The sequence below is a fragment of the Thamnophis elegans genome, chromosome 8 (genome assembly GCF_009769535.1).
Source record: "Thamnophis elegans isolate rThaEle1 chromosome 8, rThaEle1.pri, whole genome shotgun sequence".
Lineage (NCBI taxonomy): Eukaryota > Metazoa > Chordata > Lepidosauria > Squamata > Colubridae > Thamnophis > Thamnophis elegans.
Window position 1 is genome coordinate 8,017,196 of NC_045548.1, and position 12,899 is coordinate 8,030,094.

A 12,899-nucleotide genomic window follows, 5' to 3' on the forward strand; every position below is an offset into this window, starting at 1 on the left:
GGGGTTGGGGAAAGAGAGAGCTGATACAACTAGCATTGTAGGGATATCTGACGGGAATGAATGGAGGTGTGTGGATTTGCAGATCTGCCTGCGGTGATGTGTATTTGTGTGTGTGCATTTGTGTGTGTGCGCGAGAGGGAGCGATAGGGAGAGAAAGGGGTTGGGGAAAGAGAGAGCTGATACAACTAGCATTGTAGGGATATCTGACGGGAATGAATGGAGGTGTGTGGATTTGCAGATCTGCCTGCGGTGATGTGTATTTGTGTGTGTGCATTTGTGTGTGTGCGCGAGAGGGAGCGATAGGGAGAGAAAGGGGTTGGGGAAAGAGAGAGCTGATACAACTAGCATTGTAGGGATATCTGACGGGAATGAATGGAGGAGTGTGGATTTGCAGATCTGCCTGCAGTGATACACAGCAAATGTGATCCAGGCACCTGCCTGAGCGAGCGAAGGTGGGAGGCGCGATTCAAACCAAGGCAGACAGGCGCTTCGGTGTGCGACACCGGCTCGCCTTGCTCCCTTCTCCATCCTTAACCAAAGGGCGGCAATCCCGGTTCGAAAGCCCGCTCTCCACCCCCCCAATGCCCTAGCTCGAGAAACGCCAGCCAGCTGGAAATAAACCGGTCCCTTTCACTCACCATCTTGCCGCCGAGAAGGGAGGGGTCGCTGGTCGGTGGGCGGCCGGCCGCAGGTGGTTCCGACCGCGGCTGCTGCCTTCAAAGGCAGAAAAAAAGAAGATGCTCGCCGCCCTCCTCAGTTCCGCTGGCTGGCAGGGGGCTCGAACGGGTTGAGCCGCCTCTGCCTCCTCCTCCTCCTCCTTCTTCTGCTTCCGCCGCTTTCTCCCTTTCTGCAGCTTAAGCAAAGCTGCGGCCGTACCATGCTCCCCTTCCCTCCCCTCCTCGTCTTCTCCACGGCAAGGAGCAGGCCGGGAGCATCGGAGGCGGAGCTAGGGAGAAGACCGGGAGGGTGGGGAGAGATGCTTCGCTCGCCGACGAATGGAGGGACGGGGGTGAGAGGAGGAAGAGGGTCTCGGATGGAAAAATGCTGGCTTGGATACTGGCGGAGGCGAGGCGGGGATAGCAATAGCAATAGCAGTTGGACTTATATACCGCTTCATAGGGCTTTCAGCCCTCTCTAAGCGGTTTACAGAGTCAGCATATTGCCCCCAACAACAATCCAGGTCCTCATTTTACCCACCTCGGAAGGATGGAAGGCTGAGTCAACCCTGAGCCGGTGAGATTAGAACAGCCGAACTGCAGAACTGCAGTCAGCTGAAGTAGCCTGCAGTGGTGCATTTAACCACTGCGCCACCTTGGCTCCTTGTGAGGAGTTATCACAGCATCTCTGCGCTGCGGGGCCCGAGCTACCTGACGTTCCCGGTGGGGTCCTCTGGCCTCTTCCCACTCTGAGCACCTGGACCTTGGGGTCCCCTCTTACCCCTTTGCAACTTGCCCCTTTGGCTGTCTTGGCTACCTCGAGGCTGAGCTGAGGCAGCCCCTTTGCCCTTACAACCCCTCCCATCCCTTCTAGGATAAGGGAAGTGCAGTGGGTCTCATGCTTTCTATCTCCTGTTGGCATCATTCTCCTATTTATTTGCATAGTCAAATGCATCTTTAGATGGGGTTTGGCATTTTTATCCCTCAATCAAATATTTCCCAAGCTCCCGGGAGAGGCAGCAACAACAACAATCACTTTCATCCTGCCATGATATCTGTAACACCATCAAACATCCAAATCTGCCTATCCTAGGTCCTTGGTAAGGATAGGTATACAAAAAATGGAGATTCGAACCCTCACCACCTTCCAGGCTTTCCGCAAAGCCCTTAAAACCTGGCTGTTCTGACAGGCCTGGGGCTAAAGAGCTTTTGCCCCCTCCTCGAATGGTATGACTGTTGTGTGCTTTTAAATTGTGTATTGTTATGTTTGTCTTTTTTATTCCTGTTTGTACCCACTTCCCTGATTTGAATTGTGAGCCATCCTGAGTCCCCTTCGGGGGAAAAGGGCGGCATATAAATGTAATAAATCAAATCAATCAATCAATCAAAAATGCCAAACCCAGTATGAACATCTGGCCAACTGTGCGAGTAGATGATGATGATGATGATGATGATGATGATGATGATGATGATGATGATAATAATAATAATAATAATAATAATGCATTTGGTTGATACCTAGGATGCTAGCAGCAACCCATATGAACCATTAGCGCTAGTCAATGGTATTTGTGATGCAATTTTGAATGTTCAGTTTCATTTTTGGTGAGTAAAGTTAATAATAATAATATCAACAATAGCAGCAATTTAATAATAATAATAATAATAATAATAATAATAATGGCAAAATCACTGCATGTGAGGGAATTGAAATGCCCAATAGCCAACTAATTAAATGCAACAAAAATGAAGCCTACAAATACTTAGGCATTCTGCAGTTGGATAACATCAAGCATGGAAAAGTAAAAACTATTGTCAGGGGAGAATACACCAACAGATTTAGGAAAATTTTGAAATCTAAATTGAATGGTGGAAATACAATCAAGGCCATAAATACCTGGGCAATACCAGTTATAAGATACACAGCTGGCATAGTTAACTGGACACAAGCTGATTTGGACATTTTGGACCAAAAAACCAGGAAACTAATGACAATGCACTACAGTTTACATCCACGTGGTGATACTGATAGACTATATCTGCCCCGAAAATCAGGTGGCAGAGGATTATTACAAGTGAAGCAAACAGTTGAAGGAGAAAAACATGCACTGGCTGATTATTTAAAAGAAAGTCATCAACATCTATTAATCAAAGTAAAGAACAAAAATCTACTGAAGGCCCAACAGACGAAACAAGAATACAGAAAAGATGTGATAAAATCAAGAATGGCGAGTTGGCAGAACAAAGCATTGCATGGCCAATTTCTGGAAAAAATAAATGATAAAGTGGACAGTGAACAAACTTGGTTATGGTTAACAACAGGTACATTAAAGAAAGAAACAGAGTCACTAATCCTGGCTACGCAAGAACAAGCTATCCGCACAAATGCCATTAAGGCCAAAATCAAAAAATCCTCTGATGATGCCAAATGCAGACTTTGCAAAGAAGCTGATGAAACTGTTGATCACATACTCAGCTGCTGTAAAAAAATTGCTCAGACTGATTATAAATTGCGGCACAATTCAGTAGCACAAATGATCCATTGGAATTTGTGCAAAAATTATAATATTAAAACAGCAACAAACTGGTGGGAACATAAGCCTGAAAAAGTCACCAAAAATAAGATGGTCAAGATCTTGTGGGATTTTTGCAAACAAACGGACAAAATACTGGCACATAATACACCAGACATCACACTGGTTGAGAAAAATAAGGTCACAATCATAGACATCGCAATACCAGGTGATAGCAGGGTCGCCGAGAAGGAACATGAAAAAATAGCAAAATACCAGGGCTTAAAAATCGAAATTCAACGACTATGGCACAAACCAGGAGTGGTAATTCCAGTGGTAATTGGCACACCGGGTGCTATTCCAAAAGCACTGGAATTACATTTAAAACAGTTAAAAATTGACAAAATCACCATCAGTCAAATGCAAAAAGCCGCACTGCTTGGATCTGCATGCATATTACGAAAATACGTTACAACGTCCTAGGCCCCTGGGTGGTCACAAACTGACTACCTACAACACCATGACCGCGTTGCTAAGACCATTCACTGGAAATTGTGCCAAAAGTTTGGATTTGAGTACAGCAAAAACCACTGGGAACATCAGGTTCAGAAGGTTTTAGAGAATGAGAAAGTCAAAATCTTGTGGGACTTCAGAATTCAGACTGACAGGCACTTGGCCCACAACATACCTGACATAACAATAGTTGAAAAGAAAAAAGTATGGTTCATTGACATTGCAATACCCGGAGATGCACGAATTGAAGATAAACAGCAAGAAAAAATCACAAAGTACCGGGACTTGCAAATTGAAGTTGAGCGACTGTGGAAAAAGAAATCGGGTGTTGTCCCTATTGTAATTGGAGCCCTTGGAGCAATACCTAAAGGGCTACCTCGCTATTTGGAAATTTTAAATTTATCAGACTTGAACATTCTGATTCTACAAAAAAAACCACCCTACTTGGAACAGCTTATATCCCCCGACATTACCTTAACAGTTCCTAGGTCCTCGGTTAGAATTCGAGCTGTTGAGCTACCAACCAACCCCAAAGGCTGTGAATCTCACCAAAGATTAACCACATAATAATAATATATTTTAAGAAGGTACTTGGTTTACCTAGGATGCTGGCAGCAACCCGTATCAACCATTAGCACCAGTCAATGGTATTTGTGACACATTTTTAAATGTTCAGTTGACTGAGTTTCATGTTTAATGAATAAAGTATAATAATAACAACAACAACAACAATAACATCACTGTTTTTGTTTCCTGGTGATTTTTTCTTCTTCATCCATATGCTCCAATACCATTTAACTTTGTTGATATTAGCAAGGGTGAGTGAGGTGCATATTTACATGGCCTCGCTTCAATTTGAATACATTATTCTGAAATGGTTACTATTTACAGTTTGGCATAATCTATTCCACATAGTAAACCGTGAAGGAGGCACGGAAACCTAGGCAGCCCTGGCTCTGAAAGATGGAAAATCTGACTACATCTCCCTGTTGGCTCTTGAGGGTTATTTTCCCCATTGGCCACAAATTGTACATATAATATATTTGGCTAACATAAAATAACTTATGGTTCAAAATGAAATTGAGGCGCTCCATCAGCAGATTAGCCAGCCACTGCAAAGGCACTTGGTATATTATAGATATCTCAACAATTCTAATAGTGTAAGTATATCAGAAGATCAGAACGACTCTGGGTCATTTTCTTGGAGAGGAAAGTTTTTCTGAGTGGCAATCTGCTACTGTAGTGGTTAAGGCACCAGGCTAGAAATTAAATTTAATTTTATTTCATTTTATTAACTTGTATGCCGCCCACTCTCGGAAGACTCAGGGCGGCTTACAAATAAAAAAGGGACAGGGGGAATATAAAAAATAAAAAACAACAGTTAAAAATACAACAACATTCATAACACAAGATGGGGCTGGATAATTCAACAGCCCCAGGCCTGCCGGAACAGTCAGGTCTTGGTCGCTTTGCGGAAGGCCGGAAGGGTAGTGAGAGTCCGGATCTCAACGGGGAGATCGTTCCATAGGGCCAGAGCAGCAACAGAGAAGGCCCTCCCCTGGGGGGTCGCCAGCCGACATTGGCCAGCAGATGGAATCCGGAGGAGGCCTAGTCTGTGCGATCTAATAGGTCTCAGGGAGGTAATTGGCAGGTTGGAAATCAGGAGGTTGTGAGTTCCAGTCCCTCCTTAGGCATGAAAGCCAACTGGGGTGACATTGGGCCAGGTATTCTGTCTCAGCCCAACCTACTTCACAGGGTTATTGTGGGGAAAATAAAAGAAGGGTGGAAGATTAGGTATGGGAAACTCTTTTAGTCAATATGGAAATGCAGAAGTAGTATATTGTACATATCGTTTTTTGACTATATAAGCCCCGCCCCTTTGTTATTGTTTATGTTTTAGCCACGCATTTATGACATCACTACCCCCACCCTAACCCTAACCCTCAGCCCCAACCACCCCCTCCCACCCCTACCCAAACCCCCCTTACCTTGGGGGTTTATAACGTCATATCCGCCAGCCCTCCCGGAACTCCTTTTTAAATGAAGTACTTTAATGTCATGGCGAGGCAAACCCCAGTGAACCCGAAAGCCTCATCCCCGGTAGCACGGTTTCAAAAGACGCACCCGCCAGTTGTGACACCCGTGGCCTTTCACACGGGGACGTAGTAACGACAAACACGCCAGACCCACAATCCCTTTCGGCATGAATAATTGTGACGTCATAATTACTCGCCAGAGGAACTTCTCATCGGCGCGTTTTACACAGCCGATTTAAAAGCAGTATACTAGCAAAGAGAGCCCCCGACATGAGGGATTTTTTACAGAGACGTAAAAATAAAATACTATATTTGCAAAGAAAACCGCCTTTCTTGTACGTGAGTTATCTATCTTACAAGGGCAGAAGCGAAAGGAATTAGGAAGCTGCATCGGGGGGGGGGGTGTTAGAGGAAGAATTAAAGCGTTCCCAAAAAATTTGGCGTTTTACCCAGCCGTTTTTAAAAAAGCAGTATCAAAGCAAAGTAAGAGAGCCCTGATATGGGTTTTACAGAGACGTAAAAATAAAAAACTATATTTGCGAAGAAAAATTAACTTTCTTGTACGTGAGTTAGCTATCTTACAAAGACAGAAGCGAAAGGAATGAGGAAGCAACTTCTGTGGCACGTACACGCAGGCTTTCACAAGATTAGAAGTAAAAGGAATTAACAGGAATCTTCTGAGGGGGGGGGGTGACTGCAGGAAGCCTCTGCAGGGGGTGTGGGTGACTGTTTGCATAAGAATAATGGATTCCAAATAATGACAGCTCTTTACACACAACACGGGTGTATAAACAATATAGAAACATGTCCAGGCATATCCCGGATATTGGTAGACGTGCGCACAGAGACCGCCACTTACCAAGGTCCTACTTACCATCCATAAAGCGCTCCATGGTAGTGGATCTGGCTATTTGAGAGACCGCCTTCTGCCAATTACCTCCCTGCGTCCCCTCAGATCGCACAGGGTAGGCCTCCTCCGAATTCCATCCGCCAGTCAGTGCCGACTGGCGACTACGCGGAGGAGAGCCTTCTCAGTTGCAGCTCCGACGCTATGGAACAATCTCCCCGTGGAGATCCGCACCCTCACCACCGTCCAGGCCTTCCGCACGGCCCTCAAGATCTGGCTATCCCGTCAGGCCTGGGGATAGGACTTTACTCTCTCCCCGCCCGAATGCTGAGTGAATGTTGTGCTTTTATTGTTAATTATTTTTTACTCACATTTTCTTTTATGTCTTGTCTTGCACTCCCCTCCCTCATTATTGTAAGCCGCCCTGAGTCCCCTCAGGGAAAAGGGCGGCCTATAAGTGTTCAATAAAACTCCAAAAAAAAAAAAAATGCCATACCACGTGCCAGGGCCATGACTAAGGAATTTTGAGGCCTGTCCTCTCACTGACGGTGGATAAGAAGAGGGGGCAAGGTAGCTTTTCTAACCACTTAAGGCTTAGGCTTCTGAGACCCCAACATGCAGGCTGACAATGGAAATAATAAAAGTGTTCATGATGAAGAGCCAATTGATGATTTATTCGATGTGAAAATGACACCAGAGCCAGCAAAGAGACCCTGGCGAATTAGGAAACATTGTAAAAAAATTTACATTGAGAGTATACGTGACTTACCGGTTAAGATATGTTATTGTCGATTCTGTCAGCCACCAAACAATGAAGGTATGCAGTATATGTAAAGCAAAAACAAAAAAAAAGTTTCATGATTTGAAAAAATAGAATATATATTGTAAGCTATGTCTTTTTTTCAGAACTGGCACCTCAACTGAACACAGGGTTGTTGCAAATTGTCAAGAACTGTATTATCAAAATTCTCCATCATTGTTTAATGGGATGCCTGCAAAATGAAGACCAAAGGGATGGAGCCGATGAAGCAAGCCTTATTAAAAGCTTGTGTCTTCAAATATCTAGACCTCAAATTGTATGGCTAATTATTAATATTTCAGCCAAAATGAGTAAATTATATTTCACAAGAGACACCTTAAATGAAGTCAAGGCCTTTATAGAAAGCATTGAGAAGTCAAAGGAGCCAATGTTATTAATGAAAAAGATATGCGATGAGACGTACAGGCATTAGAAAAAGCAGTACTTATATATTTCCAGGCTGTTTTAATATATTCTTTGCACTATAATAAGTAAGAAACCTAACCTAACTGCTAATTATGAATCTACAGATAGTGACAGCGAACAGTTCTCTGCTGATTTTCCAAGGCCACAAAGCGATCGACAGAGTATTGTACCACAGCAGCACCCATCAAGCCATGCACAGGATGTACAAGGGCAGGAACACGAACCCCAACCATCAACATCTCGTGGAATACAAGGTTAATTAAAATGTAAAAAGTATTAGTAAATAGGGATATTTGAAGTTATTAAACAGTAAAAGATCCTCAAAATGTCTTTCTTATTTATTTATGTAGAGCCTGTTTGTAAAAAGTCAAGAATGGGGGCTGACATCCCTCAGAGGACGGTAACAGACAGTGACAATACCAGTGAAGAGGATGTTATGTCAGGAACCCAATCAGCAGATGAGGGGGAGGCCTTGGAAGACTCTGCCACGTTAAGTGCAACAGAAGCCCCAGAGGTGTTCCTCGAAAGAATGCAAGCATGGCATAGAAACTTTGAGAATTTCACGGCGACAGAATACTATGAACGTTATAGATTTGTAAATATGGAATATGTTCAATCATTCACACAAGCTATAGATATTATTCATAATGAGATACAGGGCCTTTTGAACCGTATTTCCAGAGAGATAAGACCCAATGATTTTATACAATTGCGGATGGATGCCGAGGAATTAGGGAGGCCCTTATTTAGTGTTAGGAGGCATCTGGAGGATTTAACTGCTGATCAGTTCCTTAGTTATGTAGAGAATTTATTACAGAGCAACGTTGAACTCTTGTGGAGGAATTCTTTGGAATTTACAGTCACTATTGTGAAGAACCGGGAGGGGGGAGGTCTTAGGAAATTAGGAACAGTTCTATTCAGTAAGGTATTGGAGAAGAAAAAACAGCACCTGATTGATTTCAATGTGGAGGGGATGTTTCTGTGTTTTGCAGGCAGCCTGCTGACATTGTTAGATAACGGGACGTCTACTAAACAAGAAATTATTACCAGAGCTGTGGACCTACATAAAACCCTGGGTATTCCTACAGATCACAGAATTGACTTTTCACAGATACACTTATTTGAGGACTACTTCGGTATAACTATAAAGATCGTGTTATACCATGAAGGGGGTTGGAGATTTTTTGTAACAGGAGGGTCCCTGGAAGTAAGAGTAGAGTTTATGCTGTTACACGACAGTCATTACTATGGTGTAAAAAACATAAAAGGCTTCATGGGTGCTCGTTACTTCTGCAAGATGTGCCACACAGCATATCACCATAAATTTAAGCATGATTGTCAATATTTTTGTCGAGCCTGCACAGGCTTAGAATGCCGCAAATTGCCAGGCGGGAGTGTGAAGTGCCAAACGTGCAAAACGCTTTGCAGATCTAAGTCATGTCTTGAAATGCATGAACGGCTGGCTTCGGAAGGAAAAATTAGTTGTGAAGCTAATGTATTTTGTTCCAGGTGTGGTATATATGTGCCTGTCCCACACACCGAATGTAAGAAGGTAACGTGCGGGCAGTGTGATGCTGTAGTAGATAGCTTGGTAGGTCACTTATGTTTTCTGAAAAGGCTTTACAAACCAAATATCGGTGCCAGTTACATTGTGTATGATTTTGAATGTTGTCAAGAAACAGGAACACACATACCAAATTATGTGTATGCTATGGACATGCTGGATGGTCAAGAGGTTAGAAAGTGGGAATGGTCGGAGTTAAATGTCTGGAGGAATTTGTGAAAACGTTTGTGCAGCCTAAGTTTAAGGGTTCCACATTCATAGCCCACAACTCCAAGAGTTATTATGGTTACCTAATCCTCAGGCAGTTGATTCGTGAAAAGGTGAAGGTACAACTCTTAACTCAAGGAGGCAAACTGTTATGCATAACCCTGCCTATGTTTCACATACGTTTTATCGACAGCCTTTCTTTTTTACCAATGAAGCTTAGTAAAATGCCAAAAGCTATGGGTTTTCAAGGCTCCAAGGGTTATTTCCCTCATTTGTTCAACACTGCAGAGAATCAAGAGTATGTTGGAACTTTGCCAGAAGCCAGGTATTATAGTCCTGATACCATGATGCCTGGTGAGAGAGAGGACTTTGAGAAATGGTATGCGGCTAATAAAGATACAGCATTTAACCTCAAAAAAGAGCTTGCATACTATTGCAAAGAAGATGTAAAAATATTACGGAGGGCCTGCAATACGTTTAGAGAACAAGTTATGGAAATGACAAGTAGAGAATGTTTCACAGGGGGGGGGGGAGATATTCTTGAAGAGAGAGAGATTCATTGCATTGACCCTTTCCAGTATGTGACATTAGCATCAATTTGCATCAAAGTCCTTAGACTTTGCTTAGAGCGTTGCGCAAGTGCCGTGTGCTCCGTGCCTGTGCACGGAAGCGCCAAAGAGCTCAAATACAGGTAAGGAGCTCGGGCGGTGGGTGAACCCTCCAGAGCACCATACTGGAATGGTGCCCAGTGCTCTGGGCAGGCATCGGTACACCTGTACCAGGGCGTACTGTCTACAACCCATCACTGTAAAAGGGCATATAGAACATAATGCCATCATGGTAAACAGTTATGATACTTCAGATTTTCCCTTTAATCATTTTTGTGGGAAGAGGGGGGTAAAACTAAAAGAGCACAGTGAGGCCCTCAGTAACTGACCAATAGCTGAGAACTGACTGGCTAATAACTCTGCTTTTTTATTGAGCAGATAGAGCATATTCTGATTGGTTAGCAAGTAAAAGGCAAGAATAACCCACTCAAATCCTGCTTCATAATGGTTTTGAAATCAGACTTTCAAAAGAATGGCTGATCATGTGGATATGTGCTTAGGGTGTATACTATACTAAGGATGCCTACTAGGATTTAGTCCTTCCTCTGGACTATTACGTTACAACAGAACAACAGTGAGGCATAATTGCTTACTGTCTAATTGTATCTAAGCTTACTGCACAAAAAGATTTGCTAGCTATTCAGTGACTAGTGCCTCTCCTAAACTGTTCTGCGAAAAATCAGGGACAGTGCATAAAAATCATGTTTTTTTTTAATTCTGGTTTTGTGCAAAATTTGATACCAATAATTGAAATTTCTCTTTTGATTGGCAGATCTGCAAAATGCCATTGTTACATGATTTACCACAAAGATGTCTGGTCTGGACAGGTGAAATCTGCTTTGGATTTCTGTTGTGGCTCGGTAGGCGCCTTTGGAGCTGCTATCAGTGAGTGGTGTCAGGATGCTCCCGGGAGAAGATAACAAGCAGCTGTTGCTCGTTAGGGTCTTCTCCTGCAGATAAAAGACTGATGGTGCCACGCCTTAGTTGCAGAAGTCAACGTTTGTTCGTCGTTCGTGAGTTCAGTTTCGTTCCTGTTCGAATTAGTGTTCATGATTCAAAGAGGCACTTGGATAAGTGAATTGCTTTCTGTAAACCTGGTTCGCTGTAAGAGTTTTGTTTTTGCATTTGCTGTGTAACTTTTTGCCAGAGACTTTATCTATGTTTATTTTGGGCTCGCAGCCAGCTTGAGCCGGGACTGATAAAGATATTTCCTTTGAAGTTCTGTCTGGCTGTCGTTTGTGAACAAGCAAGGAGGGGGGTCAGAACAGATTTCTAGATATGAATCAAATAAAAATGTATTTGTTCCACCCACACAACACTTCTTGAACTCTCTTCTTTTTTACTGCCCCAAAGAAAATGACTATTAAAAAAAACCCCATGCCAGCATTTATTATACCTGCATACAAACTGCATACAAACATACAAAAATATTTGATTTTTAACCCACCTTTAAGTAACTCAAGGCAGAGAACATACCCAATACTGTATCCTCCTCCTATTTTCACCAAAACAACAATCCATGGAGGTGAGTTGGGCTGATAGAGAGTGACTGCCCAAAGTCACCCAGCCAGCTTTCATGACTAAGGCAAGACTAGAACTCACAGTCTTCTGGTTTCTAGCCTGATTCCTTAATCACCAGACCACATAAAGTGTAAATGAGGACTCTTTGAGTCCCATGATGCTTCTATGTGTATATCTTTTTATAATGGGAGCTTATAAGCATTTTTGATCAGTGACATCATTTCCATATCCTCCCCATTTGTCAAAACCGGATATGACATCATACTTCCTCTCCCAGAAGCTCTTCTGATTGGTACAAGACCCAAAGTAGCATTGACCCAAACTGGATATAACATATTCCCTCCGCTGGAAGGGTCGAAGACCAGAAAGGGGGTTACTTTGCTAAATCAAAATTGCTATCATATACTGTGGGGATAGTTGCTTTCTCAGTAGCTGGCAAACCACGCTGAGGAATGCAACGTCAGCACAATGATCTTTAATGATCCTTCCTTAATAAGTGTGAAACATGAGATCTGGCACGTGGGCACATCACATCGCTTGCAGCAGGAAACCATCAGGAGCGCCACAGCACTTTGGCTGCCAGAGAAGCCAGGTCTCCCTCCCCCTCCATTGCTAGTGAGGCTTCCGATTTGGAGGAGGGAGAGTTGAAGGAGGTGGGGTTCTCTGAGGATGAAGAACCCCAGGCAGAGGACGAATCCACTGTCGCGGGCCTTCCCCCCCCTCCTTATTTAGTTCCTTGCTCCGCAAGGCAAGTGCCACAGCAGATCTAGACCCCCCCCCACAGATCCTAAGCCTGTGGCTGAAACAACTGGCGCTAGTAAGAGTAAAAAGAAGAAGGGGCCATTCCATAGATCTCCCGTGGCTAAGGAGGAGATTCCCACGCCACAGATGTTTCTAGAGGTGCTCAAGTCCCAGTGGGTGAAGCCAGAGTCCTTTCCCACTCCAGGGGGAAATGAGAGGAAATTCTATAACGTTAAGTAGACTTTTGCTCAAGCTCTCCAGGTACCTGAGGTGGACAACCCGGTGGCCACCCTAGCCTCAGCGTCAGCAGTAATCACAGGAGACACCACCAGCTGCCTCAAGGCAGAGGACAAGAAGGCAGACATCGTGCTGTGCAAGACATTCCAGGCTATAACCTGGGCCATTAGGGCGGCCGCTTCGGCTTCTTTTTTCAACAGGTCCATGGTGCTGTGGTTGGAGCAGCTGAGG

At 43.8% G+C, this 12,899-nt stretch overlaps 1 protein-coding gene across 1 annotated transcript; it reads left to right on the top strand.

Annotated features, from left to right (window-relative positions):
* The first annotated feature begins 5,945 nt into the window (after nt 1–5,945).
* On the top strand, nt 5,946–9,956 carry LOC116512161. The gene is made up of 3 exons (XM_032222474.1): nt 5,946–6,053; nt 7,895–8,044; nt 8,141–9,956. Exon 3 carries the CDS (start codon nt 8,164–8,166, stop codon nt 9,571–9,573), a length of 1,410 nt encoding a protein of 469 aa, XP_032078365.1. The 5' UTR covers nt 5,946–6,053; nt 7,895–8,044; nt 8,141–8,163; the 3' UTR covers nt 9,574–9,956.
* Nucleotides 9,957–12,899: the final 2,943 nt, after the last annotated feature.

Bases quoted from the DNA above. Each gene is read 5' to 3' on its own strand.
- LOC116512161 (XM_032222474.1), top strand. From the start codon at position 8,164: ATGGGGGCTGACATCCCTCAGAGGACGGTAACAGACAGTGACAATACC.